At 42.7% G+C, this 19,002-nt stretch overlaps 1 protein-coding gene across 5 annotated transcripts; it reads right to left on the reverse strand.

Moving 5' to 3' along the window:
• Positions 1–1,020: 1,020 nt before the first annotated feature.
• On the reverse strand, positions 1,021–11,121 carry Slitrk3 (SLIT and NTRK like family member 3). Of its 5 annotated transcripts, XM_075950658.1 has the most exons (3): positions 9,853–9,991; positions 2,409–4,982; positions 1,021–1,259 (listed from the first exon to the last, which is right to left on the reverse strand). In XM_075950658.1, exons 2-3 carry the CDS (start codon positions 4,962–4,964, stop codon positions 1,131–1,133), a joined length of 2,685 nt encoding a protein of 894 aa, XP_075806773.1. In that variant the 5' UTR covers positions 4,965–4,982; positions 9,853–9,991; the 3' UTR covers positions 1,021–1,130. The 5 variants fall into 5 exon arrangements, with proteins under 5 accessions (XP_075806773.1, XP_075806771.1, XP_075806769.1 ...); XM_075950656.1 differs by lacking the exons at positions 1,021–1,259; positions 9,853–9,991 and adding an exon at positions 10,849–11,121 and having other exon boundaries at positions 1,643–4,982; XM_075950654.1 differs by lacking the exon at positions 1,021–1,259 and having other exon boundaries at positions 1,649–4,982; positions 9,738–10,519.
• Positions 11,122–19,002: the final 7,881 nt, after the last annotated feature.

Genomic DNA, 19,002 nt, shown 5'->3' on the forward strand with positions numbered 1-19,002 from the left:
TCGGTAGTGGGTGCGTCTGGATATCGCTGGGGCTCTTCTGCCCTCTACTGGCCAGCCTGGGTAAGTGCCCTTCTACTCCTGTCTTGCGTCCTAAATTTCAATTTTCTTTGGTTTTGCTCATGTAAAAATGGATCATAACTTAAAAGTATCTTCAAGTTAACTTTGAAACATTTTTAATTCCATACTGAAAAAGAAAACTTAATTAGTATCATACGTCTTAGTTCAAGCATTTCTGGGTTCATTTGCTGTGGAGAGATTGGGAAAGCAGTATCCCAACATAAAATTGACAACTTTCGCAGATGAACAGATATTCCACAGTTCCATTTATCCTCGGCTTTTCTGGGACCGAGGAGAGTGTGGTGCTACCTAAGCTGCTGATGTATCTAATTTTAGGGTTCATTGTTATTTAAAGGAGAGCTATTTCGTTTCTCTGTTCCTTCATGCCGTCTCCTGTCTTGAAACACAAGGATGCTCAGTAATCTTACCCAGAATAACCCTGCATCTCCTCACTTCAGCCCCTTTCTTTCTTCCCAGTCACACCCCACCTATGGAGCAGTGCCTCACTGAGAAACCGAATTTGAAATGTTTATAACCCAGGAAAAAAATCAACTATAGATTAGTATATCCAAGCTCCAATTTAATCCTGATATGGGATATGAATAATCTATAATAAGATTGGTCATTATCACAGTGCATCAAACTTGTTAATCAATTAGCTTTCTGTATATCAAGTAAAATAAATGTTTTTTAAATGGGAGTACGAAAGGCATGGCATAGCTGAAGTTTAAATTCAAGCTTTATATCTTCTATATATAATGTATTATGTTTTTCAAAAACTTTTTATTAGGAAAGCTATACCAGACGCATAATCACTATACAATGATTAAACATTACCTTTACAATTTATAATCACTGAAATTACAGAATAAATATATGCACATTTCTTTTGAATCTTTGTGTGTGAGAGAGAGAAAACATTAAAAGTGCTTTCTACAAAGCTGTTAGTGATATATACCCAGTTGCTTTTTTATTTTTTAATATCATATATATATATATATATATAAGAAAGTGCAGATGTTCTAAAAAAATCTTGGCATCAGGATGAAATGTCACAAGGAGGGTGCTCATCCCTAGGTGTGTCTCCAGCTGTTAAACCAACAAGCCTTCACTTCAGTAGGATCCAGCCTCGAATGTGACTCTTCCCAGGGTGGTAGGAGAGATGCTGTGAACTGTACACTAGGAAGGAAGGGCATGTGGACCTATGGAGAGGAAAAGATGGATCAAACGCGAACTAAGCAGATCAAGTCGTATGGGAGGAGTGTGTGTGTGTGTGTGTGTGTGTGTGTGTGTGTGTGTGTGTCTGCGCACATGCTGCACCCAGTGCAGACTGAGGGACCTAAGTGTATGTAGAGGTTTTCTGTGTGCATATGAGTAAGTGTGTGAGAGACGACAGTGTGAGAACATTCGAGCAAGACCCGCCCCTCCCTCCCCAGCCTGCAGTTTTGAAGCATGCGGCAAACTGCATTGTTAATACATGTACAGAATCTGTGCCACGATGGGGAAAAAGGAGAGAAAGCCATAAATGTCAGCCTCCCCCCTCCCTTTCAAACATAAACTGCAACTAAAGGGAAGAAAAGTTACTGAAAATAAAAGGACACATTGAATTTTACTCAATTAGGATCAATACAACGATCCCCGATATACCTCACACATGGCACAGTCCAAGTCTCGAGTTTCAGTATAAAAAATAATGATAACATTTGCTGGCAAAAGTCTGCGAAGGCACTTCATTGATTAATGATCTGAGGATGGCCCTTCCTCAAAAATCACATCTGAGAGGGGAGAGCCCACTTCTGTATTCTCTAGTTATCATGCGTTTCAGTTCTGTCCTGGGCAGGCGGGAACTGTGAGGTGGAGTTACCGGGACAAATATAATGGGAGCCGGGGATATATTTCTTTTTATTTTCCTTTTCTCTTGAAAACCAAGACCAAGCCACCCTTTTATTCTCTTCTCTCTGTTAGAATCTGTATGCTGTCTTCTCCAGAACTTCGAGGTAATCCGGCTTAGTTTGAAGTTTGGCCCTTAAGTCGAGGTAATCACTTTTGGGGGTTTGGTGGTCTGTGAAGCCCTTTCCAGCTGAGAAGAGAAGGGTTTCTTTGAGCCTGGCGTCCTGCTGTAAGTCTGGATATTGCATGCCAGGGGGGTGGACATGGAGTTCCTTTAATTTGGGCACTGTGCCATAGAGACAGTCCACAAATCCCACTGTGCACGGAGCAGGCTGTGGCCTCTCACGGTCTAGTAACAGACTGCCACCCACACAACCTCCCCCAGGGGGAAACAGCACCACCCCACCATTCTTCTCGTGGTGGCGGAACCCAGCCAAGTCTCCCCCAGTCCCTCCACCTACCCCTGAGACCCCACCGACTGCCGAGTGGTGAGGATGAGGGTGGTGATGGTTCACCGTCACTATGGTGTTGAGTTGGGAGTTGGAAACCGCCAGGGCCCACTCCTTCTCCTTTTCCAGCAAGGTCCGGTAGTTGTTGTGATTCTCCTTGGGTGTTTCTGCAAACTGCTCACTTCCTAAGAGCACCTCACCCATTCCTGGAGGCTGCGTCGTTCCAGGACATCCACGTTCTGCAGCTCCTGTTTCCTGGGTTGCTGAGGCAGCCACTTCTTCCTCCTCTCGAGGCTTGTAGATGGGGTTGTTGCACATCTGGGTAACTGGGTGGGGGATGTACTCATACACATGACCCACGGGAGGGGCTTTCTCTGGAGAGGACAGAGTTGGTCGACCTCCACCTCCATTCCCACCGCTACTGCCCCCAGTGTCCTCGAACAGTCGGTGACATTGCATCTGGATTCCTGTAAGGTCCACACCTTCCTGCCGCTTGCTTCTAAAGGGCAGCTTCTTCCTACGGCGACGGAGCACATAGGCAAAGAGGCCTGCAGCAACAAAGACCGCTGAGAAAAATAGAACCAGCAGGCTGAGAATCAACACAGAAAGTGGTACAGGGCCCCCAGGAGGAGAGAACTCATACGGTGATGAACTTGTTGGTGCTCCATTCGGGTGGTAATCTCCAGGCTGTGGTGGGGATGGTCCAGGTGGTGCAATATGCAGCATCTCTGGGCATAGAACTTCCAGCTCAATAGTGCGCACGTCACGGTGGGTGAGGTTCTCGGGGGTCCTACAGAGTACATCACCTACCACGCTGACTGAGCTGATGGTTTCGATCCACTGTTTAAAGGGGACCAGGTCACAAGTGCAGTCCCAAGGATTCTCATTGAGGTCTATCTGCACAATGGCATTCAAGTGTTCAAGGACGCCAGCTACTGGCAGATAGAGGAAGTAGTTCTTCCGCAAGTTGAGCCGAGCTAGGGATGTACCTGCAAAGGCATCGGTTGGCAGGGTCCTCAGCAAGTTATTGTTGAGAAATAGCAGCTTCAAGTTGGGCATGAGGCTGAAGGCTGCAGGTTGGATTTCCCGGATGACGTTGAATTCGAAGTACAAGTAATGCAAGCTCTGTAGACCTCGGAACATACCTGGTGTCAGCTTCTCTATGTCGTTGCCATTGAGAAAGAGACTCTTCAGGTTGGGCAGGTTGATGAAAGCCCCATCCTGGACATAGGAAATACGGTTGTTCCCCAGGTGCAAGAGATCCAAAGAAGAAAAATTCCAAAAATCAGAGCGGTATATCTTTTGAATCAGATTGCTGCTCAGGTAGAGCTTCTTAGCATTCAAGGGCCTTGGAAGGAGCTCTGAGATGTTGTTAAATCCTCGTTCTTTGCAGTTGACAGTCAAGCCAAGGTCATTGATATGCAAATTACATGTACAGCCAGTTGGACAGATAATGGGAATAGGTGGTCTGGTCTGATAGGGGGCAATGGGAGGTTGATTTGGACCAGGGTATAAAGCCTGGGATGTAGATGGTGGTCTGGGTGTTCGGGGCTGTTTGGTGGGTTTTGGCTGCTTGTTGGAGGACTTATATTCAATAGAAGAAGCTGTAAAATGAACAGAGGACAACATTGAAGAAGGTTTCGTTGGCCAGGCGTTCTCTTTGCCTGATGGCAAGTGGGGAATCCCTAGACTGGCCTCCACCTCCGAGTCAGACAACAACGGACAGAGCTCTGTCTTCTTGATTTCTCGGAGGTCCTTCCCGTGGAAATGGAAAGGCGTCTCGCAGGTGATGTCCCCCACCAGGGCGGTGTACGGGATCCTCTCCAGCCAACTCTTCAGCTGAACAATCTCACAGGTGCAGTTCCAAGGGTTCTCTTCTAGCTGGAGCTCCATCAGGCTCCTGCCAATGTGATCGAGCATTCCACGGTAGAAGAGGACCTTTAACCTGTTTCCACGTAAATCCAGATGGGTTAAGGAGACAGCCTTAAATAAATTGGTTGGAAGAACAGGAATGAGATTATCATTTAAGATTAGAACCCTCAATTTACTTAGGTTCCGAAATGCCCCGCTCTCGATACGTTTAATGACATTATAATCTGCCTGCAGGTATTCCAGACTTTCTAAGCCAAGGAAGGTGTCATTTCTGAAGACATCTAGTTTGTTCTCATGAAGATATAGTCTCTTTAAAATCTTAAGACCATTAAAAGCGCCAGTTTGAATGTCCTGCAATGCATTGTTCCCAAGGTTAATGGACACAGCATTATTTAAATGAAGGAAACTATTGGTGTACAATTTCCGCATGGAATTCCTCTGAAGATACAGTTTAAAGGGTCTTGACCAGAACTCAGTAATCTGACTAATGTTTGTAAATCCTTTGCTGTCACAATGTATGTGGAAGAGGCTTTCTTTAACTTCGCAGTAGCATGGATCAAAACAGGGCTCATCTATTTCCTCTGAGTCCTCAATCAGGGGGATTGGAGTAGTCCATCCAAGAGCGATTGTGCTTAGAAGAATTATCCACAGCATCCTCCCTCTGTGAAGCATCTCAGCTATGGACGGCTTCATCATTCGTGGCTGATTACAAAACTGCAACAGAAATAAACGTGCAGATTTTTAGCTTTTTTGGTACTACTCGATTGAACTCCTACAACTGGGTTATTTATTAAACAACAACAACAACAAGGGTGGTTTGAAAACCTCAGCAGCTACTGAACTGATGTTCCAAATGAGGCAGCACCAAGCTTGATGTTTAAGGTGTTCCCTGTATTTTCAGTTTAAGAGACTGACATATTGTAACATGCAGTGACATTTTTTTGAACCAAGCCCTGTTCAGTAAGTGTTATGTGACACGAGCAAAAGCAGCTTGCACTGACTTCCTCTTATAAAAACAACACAATCGGAAGCCTGACTCGGCCTTGGCATAGGCAGATTCAGCCATAAAGGCAATGGCTTAGTCATTTTCCTTGCTTTCCTCTGTAAACTAAGATTTGTCATTTCAAATCTTATGGGAAGTCATAGGAAAAGAGGGTGTTCTTCAAACTGTACAATTTAATATTCAAAATCAAACATGCTATCACCCAAAGATATTAGAGTATGAAAAAAGGCAAACCTATTGCCTAATATCAGGTTCTGAGATGTGAAAGACTACAATGAAAAACTTAAGGTTTCTTTTAAGGAACCATGAAAAGCTACTCAATTCCATCCTCAGACGCCAACCCTTTTTGCCCAAGCACAGAAAATATAAGTATCCTTTAGTGAAATAAATAATTTCTACATATCTTCTCATTTGGCTTTTTAAAGCATTAGGAGTGATGAGATCTCTGAAGAATTAGGCCCGTGCAATTCTCAGAGCTAAAGATAGTGGTAGCTAAAGGTGGCTAAGCCTGGGAGTGTCGGAGGCAAAGCACTTGCAAGAGCTTAGTTTGGAGTGAGTCTGTGCTTTGGGGAATTAACTGAGGAACCATAAAAAGCTGTAAGGGGACAGGAGCCACTCGGAAAAGAAGTAGGTAGTTAAAGGTTATAGTTGGTGAGAATCTCAATTCTTGCTGATAAATTATCTGGCTTGTGAAAACATTTTAGAAAAGACATTTACTTTTCCTATAAGAAGACATGAATCTGGTGCCCTATTCTGAGAACATACGGTGCCTCCTGCAAAGGTTTTCTTGCGTTGCTTAGTGCCCTCAGCATATGAAAATGTGTATAGAAACACATCAAAATATTCCACTCTTATTACATTGTCCTTCCCAAGTCAGTGAAATGTCAATGGAATTTAAATATTTATTTAATCAATAAAAATAAATCAAAGTCTCTAACATATGGTTGCTCCCACCTATGATATGTATATCAAGGAAATATTCCTTAACTTGGAACCCAAGGAACACAGGCAGATAATTTATAGGGAAAGTGGGAAGACACTTTGCTTTCCATTGGCATAGCATGAACACAGCTGCAAGGAGAAACTCTTGAGAAAGCAAAGTGGAATCTGCCTCCGGCATGTAATAGTCAATTTTTAGAAACAATTAAATGAAAAGGAGAAAGCAGATGAGGGCGCATAGCAGTATCATTTGGTCTTCCCTAAGCTCCTTGTAAAATGTTAGAATCTACTTACGTTCCTCCTCATCCTTTCTAGAAAATGCTTTTTCTTGGTTTTCACACCTCTGGGCTTTAGACAACCAGGCTGCAGGCGTCTTTGACTTACCTATTTTGCAGGAGGTTTGCATTTTTGTTTTTAATTTTTTTTTCTCAGCACTGACTATGGAAAAGAACTTTAAAAAAAAAAAACCGAACAGCAACAAAAACAAAGCTTGAGTTTAAGGTGTCTGTCTTATTCAGTCTAGTCTTGCTGAAGCTAGGGGGCTAGAGAGGAGGGGAGGAGGCCGTTAAAAAAATAAATTAAAAAGCTAGCTTGAGACGTGCAGAGAATGCAATGGGCGCTTCAATGGGCTTCTTTAGGATGCAGGACTGCCGCTTGGCACTCTCAATAGAGGAGGGAGGAGATGAAGCTGCAGCAGGCTTTCCAGCTCCTCTGCTGCTGGGCGCGTCGCCTCCGTGGCTGCTCTCCCGGGTTACCCTACACCATTGGGCACGCAGGGGCAGGGGGTGGGGGGAAGAGGATTGGGGGCAGGCTCAATCACAGTGCAGGATTCGGACTTGTTCGGCGCTGTATTTTTTACTTGATTTTTAATGCGTGCTGAAAACCGTCCATCACTTCACGTCATGAAAATAATGGGCTTCAGGAAGTGGAACACGCTTAGCCTTGGGTAGGAAGCAAGCACTAAGACGCCCTGACTATATACTTGTGTGTGTGTGTGTGTGTGTGTGTGTGTGTGTGTGTGTGTGTGTGTACACGTGCGCGCGCATAGACGTGTGCGCGCAAGAGAGCATGAAAGGGAGCTAAAAGAAGTAAAGCATTCAAGAGAATAAATGTTCAGAAAAACAAAGCAAAATCGAGAAAGGGGAGGAGAGCACCCGAGAGAAACATTTCTTTGGAGGAAGGGCCTGGGGCAGAGGTTGAGAGGAGTATCTTCCCCTGGACCTTTGCTTTTTAGTTCTCATCTCCAGTGCAAAGGCAGTGGAAAGTGAAACCCTCTTTGGGATGGGTTTCTCTTTTCACCGAGCTCCGCTCAGAGGCTATGAGGAGCTAGATACCCACAGCCCGCAGGTGGAAGAGCCCAGTCTGGCTGGCTTTCTCTGGCTGGGTGTCCCAAATAAGAGCTCAACCATCCTCAGATAGTTGGACTGACTTTCTCCTGCATTTTGCTTCGATCCCTTTGCACCAGAATCATTTTGTTGCTACCCAAAGCCTTCGATTTCCTTTGGACCCAACAGCCATGCATTTCCTTCCAACTTTCTACTTCTTCTTCCTCCTCTTTTTTTCCTTCTTTTTCTTTCCTTTCTTCCATCCTTTCTTTATTCTTTCATTCCTTCCCAGCTTTTTTCTCTCCATCCCTCCATCCCTTCCTCCCTATCTCTTCCTCTCTTTTTCTTCCTCCTTCCTTCCTTCCCTTTCTCTCTATTTTCCCTCCTCCCCAAGTAGGAGGATGAAGAACCTTGAATAGCAATGGGACCATTGACACTCTTCTGGAAGACCTCAAGGGAGGGAGATTTTTGGCATTGGATTTCTCCTCTTTTAGTTCCTCCTGCTGAACTTTGTTCCTTGCCTCTTCCTTCTCCCTTTCCACTTCTCTTTCCTTTCTAATATTCTCTAAAAGTAATAATAAGGAGTATCAGGATGAGGGATGATTGAATTGAGGTTTGACAGGGTAGAAGCAAATAGTTCTCTCTCTCCCTCTAAAAGGAGTTTCCAAAGGCCCTATGGGCCAGAAGAAAGCACAACTTGCTGGTGAATCTGGGGAATGCCAAACAAGCAGCAAGAGGATCTGTAAAGCAGGAAGTGTGTAGTTTGTCCAGAATACAGGAACCCCTTCCCCCATCCTGTCACCAATTCATAGGGGGCGGGGGCTTACTGACCACTAAATAAATGAACTCCATTGCCAGGGCCTCAAAGTTGGTGGGAGAGAAGATGGATTTCCCTTAAGGCATCTTACAAAATCAAATTGTAAAAAAGAAAGAAGAAGAAGAAGAAGAAGAAGAAGAAGAAGAAGAAGAAGAAGAAGAAGAAGAAGAAGAAGAAGAAGAAGAAGAAGAAGTGGCGGAGGAGGTGCAGGAGCAGCAGCAGCATGGGTATGAATTTCTTACCAATCTAAAATCTATTTTATCTAGTTCACCAAAGCGTTCCTTAAAAGTAAGTCTAAGATCTAGATGATAGCTTGCCTTAAGAATGTCTGTGCTGCTGTCCACTGCCCCACAGTAGCTAAGCTTGCGAACAGTGGTGACACTCAGTAAGCAGGCAGAAAGACTTTAAAACCCTGCACCCTTCACTTCCCAGACCCACCCTTTTCTCAGGTCTCCACCTGGAAACAAGCTTACACAGAAAGCCTGTACTCAGGACACAGCCCTTTCCACCGCCCTCCCCAGCACCCCCAGCCTAGCACCTTGGTCACCCAGCCTGCAAAGGTAGCAGCTGTTCCAGGGATCCTGTGGGAACCTGGGCTCTAGTGGCATGAATGGGTAATCAGGAGGCTATCCTGGGCTTCCCAATCATGGGAAATGGCCTCTGCAACCGCGTCCCAGGGGTCTCTGGAACTATAGTGCTAAGTGCTGGACTTTGGCCACATCCTGAAGGCCCTTCCACAAGCTCCCTTTCCTTTATTTTAGCGTTGTATGTCTGAAGAATGCGAAGGGCTCTGAAAGTTAGGAGATGCTGGGCCCTTTGAGCTGGTTTCTTCTGCGTCCTGCTGGGAGCGCCGGCACCATTTATTTGTCCAGAGAAGGACAAGAAGACAAGAAGCTCTTTCTACCCAGCGATTGCCTTTCCCACCTCCCCCTCCTCAGCGCTCCCCCTTCATTCCAGATCTAAGATTAAATATTCCAATATGGAAGCGAAACGATCTCCCTGGAACAAATAATTAAAATGCTGCATCATTCATTTTCTGGAGAGCTATGAGCTTCTATAGAAGCTTTTATAATCTACTGCCGGCAGGCGAGGCACACAACGCATGTGTATATATATATATATATATATATATATATATATATATCCGTTTTCCTTCTGTCTCTTAAAATACAACCCAGCGCTCCACGGGGTGGGTGGGGGGAGGGTTTCTCCCCTTGGCCACCTGGCCTATATGTTGGAGTTAAGATTTCTTTCCCCTTAAGAAGGGGGGTCTGAGGTTGTATTAGTCTCCAGAAGCCCTTCCTTCACCAATGCCCTTACATCTAACAGATCCAATTCTTTAAAAAAATATTAATATTAATAAAAATAATAATAAATCCTAGCACCTGTGAGTGTATGGAAGGTCCAGCGGTCAAAGTCTACGCGTTCTACAGCACACATCCTACATAAGAGGCACCCTGATTTCAATCAGGCAAAGTAGGAACGGATGGCGACGAGTACCTATGGTGCAGAGCGCTCAGGATCTCCGAGGTTCGCTCCGAGGGGCTTCCCAGCGGGAGGGGCAAACTCTCCGCGAGGCTGCATTGTATCCGTCATTCTGTCGCCCAGGATCTTCCCCTCTTCCGGCCACCAACTTTCGGAAAGGCTACCAAATCACGCTTGTAATCCGTTTTGAGTGGTCCACCTTTGAGATTTAGAGGGAAATGGTCGCTGCATAGCGATGAGAGAGCGGGGCGCGCACCTAGCGCGGTGATGCTGGAGACCGAGGGCTCAGGACCACAGCTCTCGTTCCTTGCCCCAGATGGCAGGCAGGCTGTGTGAGCGTCCCAGGACCGGGATCTCCTGATCGAAAATCTTGGTGCTCTTCCTTCAGTGGCCAGCTCCCCGGTGCCCGGGAGCACGGGTTCCTTTCTGGATTTCTCTCTTTCTCTGTGTCTCACTGAAAGATTGTCTCTCACAGCGCAATCCCTGCCTGCGGCCTCGGTCTACTGGAGGAGATGCAGCTAGCCCTTGCCTTTCCCGAGTGTCTTTGCTCTTTGCCCTTTGGATGGGTGGGAGTGGGGGTGGGTGGCGTGGAGATGAGAGAAGACAGGGTGGGGAGAGACAGAAAGCAGGCAGGAAGGGGGCGACTAGATCTCAGATCCCAGCATTGGTCAGGTGGCGGGGTAGGGGGTGGGGGTGAGGACACAGATACAACAGTATGGCTGTACACACCACATTGCACTTGGCGTTGAGAAATCTCAGGCAGAACACGAAAGCGATGCGATCCCGTTGGCGGAGTGTGAGTCCCCTGACAAACCACCATTCGTGTGCCCCCACTTCTCCAGCCGGAGGACAGGGGGAGGTGGGCAGAGGAGGGGGTCGAGCGTTTCAGGCCAAGGAGACGCTCCCGGCGGCAGCGGTGGCTGCGACCGCATCTTTTTAAGACTGACCTGCTTTAAAAGTACCGCTTTGATGGCCTAGGAAATAACTAAAATCAGATTACACGTTACTTACCAAACGTCTGCCTCTAAACTGGGAGCGCCAGGTCGGGGACTAGGAGGCAATATAGAAAACGCAGGGCTGGAACCTGAATGCAAAGCCATCAGCCGCCCCCAAATCGCGCACCGAGGGAGCGGCGCTCGGGAGCCCCCAGATCAGCCCATCGCTGGAGCCTCAGCCAGCTTGTCCCCCCGCACCCCCGGCCCCTCCTCCGCGCCAACTGTGTAAATCAGCCGCCGCAGTCCTCTCGCCGCGCATCGCAGGCAAATCCCTGCTTAGGAAGCAAGTGATTCTCTCTCTCTCTCTCTCTCTCTCTCTCTCTCTCTCTCTCTCTCTCTCTCTCTCTCTCTCTCTCTCTCTCTCTCTCTCTCTCTCTCTCTCTCTCTCTCTCTCTCTCTCTCTCTCTCTCTCTCTCCTTTTTATTTATTGGTCACAATTTGCCAGCTCCACTAAGAGAGATGCTGTCAGGAAGTCAGCATTCTGTATCTGTAGATTGATTTTTAACTTTTGCAAATGAGAGATGGCTGTTTGGAAAATTACAGTCCAAACTGAAGGGGGTGGGGCGGGGGAGATGATCAAATTAAGAACATCTGAACTGTATCGGGGGGCGACATCGTTGACTGCCTCCCAGAAGCCATTCCAAGTGGTTTGCTGGAATCGCCCATGGTCAGGCCACACAGGTGACAGTCTGGAAGTACACGTTTCCTCGTCTCTTTATACTTGCTAACGCGGGGGTTTGAGGGGGGCGGTGATGAAACAGTAGCATGGCTGGAGGGGGTGGGGTTTGAGAGCCAGCCGCCAGATACCGGTTCGTGACAGATTAAATGAGGACGTTATGAAGACGATGGCACACATGTTAAAGCGCTCCACGGTCCAGAAGACCACTGGCCCCACTGCAGTCTTGCCGATGCAGTCGCTCGCTGCTCCTCCATCCAATCTGCAGTGCAAACCAACGCAGTTCTTTTTTTTTAATAGATCCTTTTCATCAGCGACTATGCTGGAGAAAGGGCAGCATTCCCACTAACTCCCAAATTGTATATGGCGCTCTGTGGGAGACATCCCTGTATTCCTCCCAGATGTGAAAACATTAAATCGCCCAAGGCAAGTAAAATTAGGTACGTATTATCATCGTAGGTGTAAAATGAGCTTAACCCTAATTTCCAAAGTTTTCGAAGGAACTCAAGTTTACCTCTTGCCAAGAAGCAGAGCGTTCATTTAAGTTATATGACCACCTTTAGGAGACGGTCGTGGAGATATTTCACCCCTTGTAGGCTTTTTGTCCATTTGCTTTATAGGCATGCTTCGTCACAGTCTAGTGGCATATTCCTATCGGCAAAAATGAGAGAACAGAATTAATTGGTCATGCCCCCCAAAGAAGGCTCTGTTTGGCTTTCCAGAACACATGGGCATAATTGGTTCAGTATGGTAAGGATGTAGGTACTCTGTACAGTGGAGATTTAGAATGTCATAGTTACAGCGTTTCAGTTTGTTCCTCAGAATACTCAATGTCCTCTAAAATATTAATAAAGTATCTACAATGACCCAGAACATTGACCAAAGCACTGTGACATCAAGGCTGTTCTTTTTAAATATAGTCTTTCCGTTTTATGGGGCAAAATCCAAATACTTTTATCTGTGTTTTCTGGGTTAATAATGCCTTCATTGTGAGTCTTCTGTGTGTGAAGACCTCGCTGTGGAAGGAGCATTTGCCATAGAAGTTTTCCTAATGAGATTTCCAAATTGAGTTTCAAAGGGCATTATCCAGGAAGGGCTGCCAACAGACTTTATCCATGTTCAAAAATAGATAAATAAATAAATAATTTAAAAAAGCATCAGAATTGAGAGAAACAAAACCGCAATCGTAGGATGATGCTTCGGGCCCCGTTGGGTGGTTGCACAACTTGTGGGCTGCCATATTCTACGTAGGCAAGTGAGAAATCACACACATGCTTCTTGCCACCAGGCTGGAGGATATAACCCTGGAAGAACTTCATGACATCACGTCTAACTTAGCTGACTCTCTTTGACTCTTGGATCTATGTTCACTTTATTTGATTTTCATGGTTACTATTGTTTTTTTTTTTTTTGATGGAAGGACTCCAAGTATACTCATGTATTTATTACTCCTAAGGAGTAACGCAAGGTTGAATTAATAGAATGGGTTGTTAGTATTAAAAAAGAACACTACCAGCACAAGCATTTCAGGCCAGATTTTTTTAAAAAAATGTGTGAGGTAAAATACCTTTGGTGTGTCTTTGTTCTGTGACGTGACATTTGGCATTTACTACAGATATCTGTTGCTGTACCTGTGCTTAATGAAACATTCACACTATGAAAAGTAGGAACTTCAACTTCTAAAAAGAAAATTAGAAACGTGTCACTGATGACGTAATAGCAAGTAAAAGTGGAACCTAAAAACCAGTATGTGAGATGTAATTTTCGGAACAATCAAAACCATATAAAGTTAGCTATCATACATTTTGAGACAAAAAGAAGACACATTAAAAAAAACAATTCTCTTTTAATTTTTCTGTCATCTTCCAGAAGAAAACACTAGCATTAAAATCAATAATGTTGACAGAGGCTTCTTGGTTAATTTATATGTTATTCAGTCAGATGGCAAAAGCAAACCAATATTTTGATATAATGGTTTACTGTGCAATGGCATAGTTACTCCTAAAGCCTAGTATCCTAAATGCAACCAGCTTGTATACATGCTGTGTTCATCTGTTTTAAGCTATTATGTAATACTTTTAAAGCCCACCTCTTTTCTTTATTTACACAGCCCGATTAATTTTGCACACCAAGTGAGCAAAAGGCCAACTGCAGCTTTATTTGAGCAACCACCACCGAGACTATCGGAAATAGTTATACTGCTGTCAATGAGAATATCTGCTAAAAAATAAACAGGCCTAAATGTGAGAAACAGAAATTGTTGGCTTTATTGTGGGGTTTCCTTGGGGGGAGGGGGTGAATGTAGATATTAATGAAGGAATTTGAAGACTTGAACAGTTGAGACCGATGCCTAGATGGCTGCAGAAATGTTGATCTGTGCAGATGTTCCTACACCTTCACAGATGAACACTTAGAAATATTTTTAAAACTTCAAAAAGAGTTCCCATCCCCTTCCTGCAAAAAAAAAAGTTTTTCTTGAAAATTTAGTGAACATTTAGAAGAAATTTGTGTTGTTAGCAATATTATCAAATTAATGTATTTAGCCTAAATGTGAAAAAAAGTGTTATATAATATTCAATTACTCATTCATTTATATTGTTTCACTAAAGAACCTCAGAACATTTTCTAGGCTTCCACTACGTAAAACCTCAGATTATTTTTTTAAGCAAACAGGTGTTTGAATCCGAAAGGTGAGTTGAACTCTTTTGAGACAATCAAAGAGTATCTCTTCATTGGGAGCAGTGTTTCTGAAAGTTTGTTTATAGAAGGCATTAAACATAGATAATTCCTTTACAATTTTCAAGGGGCCCTCCTAAACTACTAAGAAATTGTAGATGCTAAGATAAAATTACAAGCATAAAAGGTCACGGAAGTTCTAGCTGAGGAGAGATGAATGAAATGCACTCAGACAAATCATTTGACTTTTGAATAATAAAATAGGAAATTAAATAAATGTGGCATGTAATGGAAAAGGGTAAATAACATGAAGTTTACAAGTAAAGGAAGATTTCAAACATACTAACATACAAACATACTAACATGTGAGAAGGAAATAAGAATCTTTTACTAATGCATTTACATTATTTTTTGGCATTTGCAGGTATACAAATGTGTATCCTTCCCCCATATATGTGTGTGTGTGTGTGTGTGTGTGTGTGTGAGAGAGAGAGAGAGAGAGAGAGAGAGAGAGAGAGAGAGAGAGAGAGAGAGAGAGCGCATTGCCATACCACAGTACACTTGTGAATGTTAAATGTCAACTTGCAGGGGTTCTCCCCTAACCATCTGCTATTCTGAGGATCAAATTTACAACACCAGCCTTGGTAGCAAGTAACTTTATGTACTGCTTGACCTCTTACCAAACCTGATAATGATTTTGTAAAAACACAGTCATTTTAATGGGGCTGGAAAGATAGGCCTAACACAGTGGTTTTTAACCTGTCAATCACGGCCCTTTTGTAGGTCATATATCTGATATCCTGCATATCAGATATTTACATTCTGCTTCATAACAGTAGCAAAACACAGCAACAAAATAATTGTATAGTTTGGCTAGCCATAACATGAGGAACTGTATTAAAGAATGCAACATAAGAAACGTTGACCGCCATTGGCCTAGCATGTTCAATTATGTAATATTGGAATCTGTACTTTATTACCTGAAGTCAAGGTTTAGTCAAGGCAACTCTTAAATGTTGCCAATGTAGTAGAGTTTGATGTATTTGGCACCACTCCACTTCCCCTCTCATCCCTTTCTGTCTCTCATCAGAAAAGAAAAAGCTGCTAAGACAGAAACAAAACATAACAAAATAAAATATAATAAGGTAAAAGAAAAACTGTCACATTGAAGTTGGACAAGACAAACCAACAGAAGGAGAAAAGTACAATCAGAAATCCATGAGTTCACAAACTCAGCTGTCCCACTGAAGTACTACTATAATTTATATGCACAGGACCTGGTGCAGACCCATGCAGGCCCTGTGCTTCTTACTTCAGTCTCTCTAAGTTCCTATGAGCTTTATTTAGTTGGTTTAGAGAGACTTGCTCTCCTGATTTCTATCATTCCTTCTGCCTCTTACATTCTTTCTGCCTCTCCTTCCAAGGGGGTTCCCTGAGCTCTGAGGGGAAGAATATTATTTTTTAATAACCTCACTTTCCAAGGGGGTTCCTTGAGCTCTGAGAGGAAGAATATTATTTTTTAATAACCTCACTTTATAGTAACTTGACCTATCCTTATCACTTGGAGGTTTAAAATGTCAGGTAACGAGCCACCTATTCATTCATGGATATATACCCATATCAGAGAGTCACTTGGCAAGTAGTGACCAAAGCCAGACGTGGCAACACACGCCTATGATTACAGCACTTGGGTACGTTAGGCTGGCACATCTTCAATTTGAGGCCACACTGAACTATGCTGAATTTTTCTAGGACAGGTTGAGCAATATGGGGTTTCTAGAAAGTCAGGGATACATAGCAACACTCTGCCTCAGAAACTGAGATAAAATAAAATAATATAGAAAGCAAAAGTATTCTTTAAGAAGCGAGTTAGGACCTGAGGAGTAGCAGAAACCATCACACTATTGGTCTAGTAGAACGAGAGTGTTAAATGTTGCAGAATTTATAGTATTGAAAATTATTTCTGAAATACGCGTTTCACTTCCATGGAGATTTCTTTGGGAGGAAATTGAAAGTACTGTATGTGTTCTTTTATCTAGTCTTAAAGCTGGCGACAACATTATAGACAATAGTATTGATATTAACTGAAAATTAACGTGCATGGCCTAGGTTGATGTTTATAAATAAAATTGATTTGCCTTCAGGCTTTGAAGTTTTGAAAGTTATCTGAGAAAATCAATAGGATATACATACTTTGAAATGAGACTTATTTCAATATGAATGTTTAAAAACTCTTTCCTCAATGACGATAGAACAATGAGCAAGGTTCTCATATTGCATGTGCTGGAATTCACAGGTGATGGGACTCTTGACTGTGGCCTTGTACTTTAAGTGTAGAACAAGAACACCATGGATCATTGTTTTTTTCAATGTCATCAATTTCTAAAGTACTTTACTTCAACACTACAAAAGCCTGTTAACAATCCCTTGAATGTGGCTGATCTCATGTCTTAGCTCAGACTAGCTTATACAATTCCTTCTAGTTCCCACAGGCTACCTAAAGCTCCCTCCTCATTTCAATGTCATCAAACAATGAGTGTTTCCTAGTTCTAAAATCTATAACTCCGTCTCTTGAGCATTGAAATTTATTCTTTTTCACATATGAATGTCCAACGGAAATTGCAGAATGCCAGATGGGTGCCATTTCCCATCATAGCTGATGAAACACAGCTATTTTGCTGGTGATTACTAAGAATTGTATTTCCTCATATATAAGCGTTTTGAAAATATTGGTGAGCCGGGGAATGTGTTTATTACAAGTGCTCAAGTTAATGAATATTTTAAATAATATTATGAGAAAAATATTAACATATGGGACATAGTTAAGACATTATTCACCACTTTTAATGAGATAATTTGTAATTCCTACCCTTATCAGTCCACATCCATTCAGCATCATAAAACATCTTCTAAAAGAATTCACTAAAGTATTTAATTAGAATGTAAAAGATTACTTCTATATCTGGGCATGTAGTTTTCCTAGGACACCCTTAAATATCTAAAGGATAATTTGACTTACACAACTTTCTTGCTTCCTAATTTAGTAGGGCATTTTCATTCAAAGAGCACTGGGGAAATGCCCATTAACTTCCCCTCAACCCCAACACACAAAAACAGTTTCAAAACTATATGTTCGTAGGCTTTTCCTCCCTCTTCCCCTCTCCCTCCCCACCGTGTGTGTGTGTGTGTGTGTGTGTGTGTGTGTGTGTATGTACTGGGTAGATATAAAATGTTAAATAAATCGGCTCCTATAAAGTATTTGCTTTCGTTGTTTTGGTTCCACACATCCTTAAGGGTGTGAAAGTGCAGGCCGGAAATTACAGCATTCAGGAAGCTGAGGCAGGAAGAACTGAAGTTCGTGACTACACAGTAAGACCCCCATAACATCAACAGCATTTAGTTGGTGTGAAACAAAACAACCCTCTAAAAGCAAGGTATAAGAGCAAATGGCATTCCTTAAAATTTAATACTTATTTATTGAATTTTTATATTTCTTATATCAGTGGTAATATTGAATTAGAAATTTCTGAAACACTCAGGAGAAATCTTAGATATTGATGAGGGTTTTTTGTTATTCTATGATGTTAAGTCGATACTATTGAAAAGTAGCTGCTTGCAACAATATAATCAATCAAAATTAATTTTGTCTCTGTAAGACTTTTTCTCTCATTTATTAAAATAGTATGTTGAAATTCTAGTACCTTTTGCCTCTTTCATTAAAATACATACGTCTACAGACTAGGTATTGTGAACTTTCCATATCACTGACAGTTTGTGGTAAGCTTTAGTTCATTCAATAGCATAACATAGGAAGAGCCCACCATTGCTACACAGTATGAGCTACTCACCAAACTGGACAAAACTTCTGCAAACATACGGAAAATGCACACAGAGAATGATTCCCTGTAGCAATTCTTTCATTGATCTTGAATGTCCTAATTTCCTTTCTTCTGATTCTTGTAGTTTCCATGAGAACACTACGTACTATACCCATTGGAACAGGATCTCAGCGAATCTCTTACTACAAGAGCAAGTTTCATGAAAACAAGGACTGTAGCTCATCACAGTGCTCATGCTACCTAGATGTACACAATCTATAACAGGATATCCACGAGAAAGCACCGAAGGACTGTGCTGTCTTTAATGAGGGAATGCTGTTTTTAATCGCTACATCCTTCTGAGTTCACACTACTTTTCTTCCCTCAAATCAATTTTCCTTGCATCAGCAAGCACAGAGTTCATAGTATCTGCATGACCTTTCAGCAACAAAACTGGATACTCTAATTGGACATATTTTTTTCACTAAAGTCACACAAATCATACATTTTTGACTAATGGCAGGGTGTGTAATTTTTGTAGTCGGGTGCATATACATAGTTGAATTAAGCTAAGCTACCTGAGAACATGGTTCATTATTAGTATGAGTTTTGAGCAGTTAGACAGGGCTGTGTCTAGTGTGTAACATCACTGGGGCTACATTTGTATCAACACTCTCTATTTTATCAGTTTAATACTCTACCTTCCCCAACCTTTCCATTCCTGACAAGGTAACTTCTTTGGTCTCTTGTTACCCTCAGTTCCCCCACAGATATATTATGCATCTACAACATCACTCTGATAGATACACATATGTCTTTGAACCAACCTTCAATGATATAATAAATTGAAATAAATTTGCTTGTGTAAGTCTTTTCTATCATTTCCTTAAGTGAATATGTTAAAATTCTAACACCTACTGGTTATTTTACTAAAATTCACGAAAATGTAGACTAAGTGTTGTGAATTAACCTTGATGCAGAACTTGCTTGTTACAAAAGC

The sequence above is a fragment of the Microtus pennsylvanicus genome, chromosome 16 (genome assembly GCF_037038515.1).
Source record: "Microtus pennsylvanicus isolate mMicPen1 chromosome 16, mMicPen1.hap1, whole genome shotgun sequence".
Lineage (NCBI taxonomy): Eukaryota > Metazoa > Chordata > Mammalia > Rodentia > Cricetidae > Microtus > Microtus pennsylvanicus.

What these genes read in the sequence shown, in the direction of transcription:
- Slitrk3 (XM_075950656.1), bottom strand. Translation starts at nt 4,964, where the DNA reads ATGATGAAGCCGTCCATAGCTGAGATGCTTCACAGAGGGAGGATGCTG.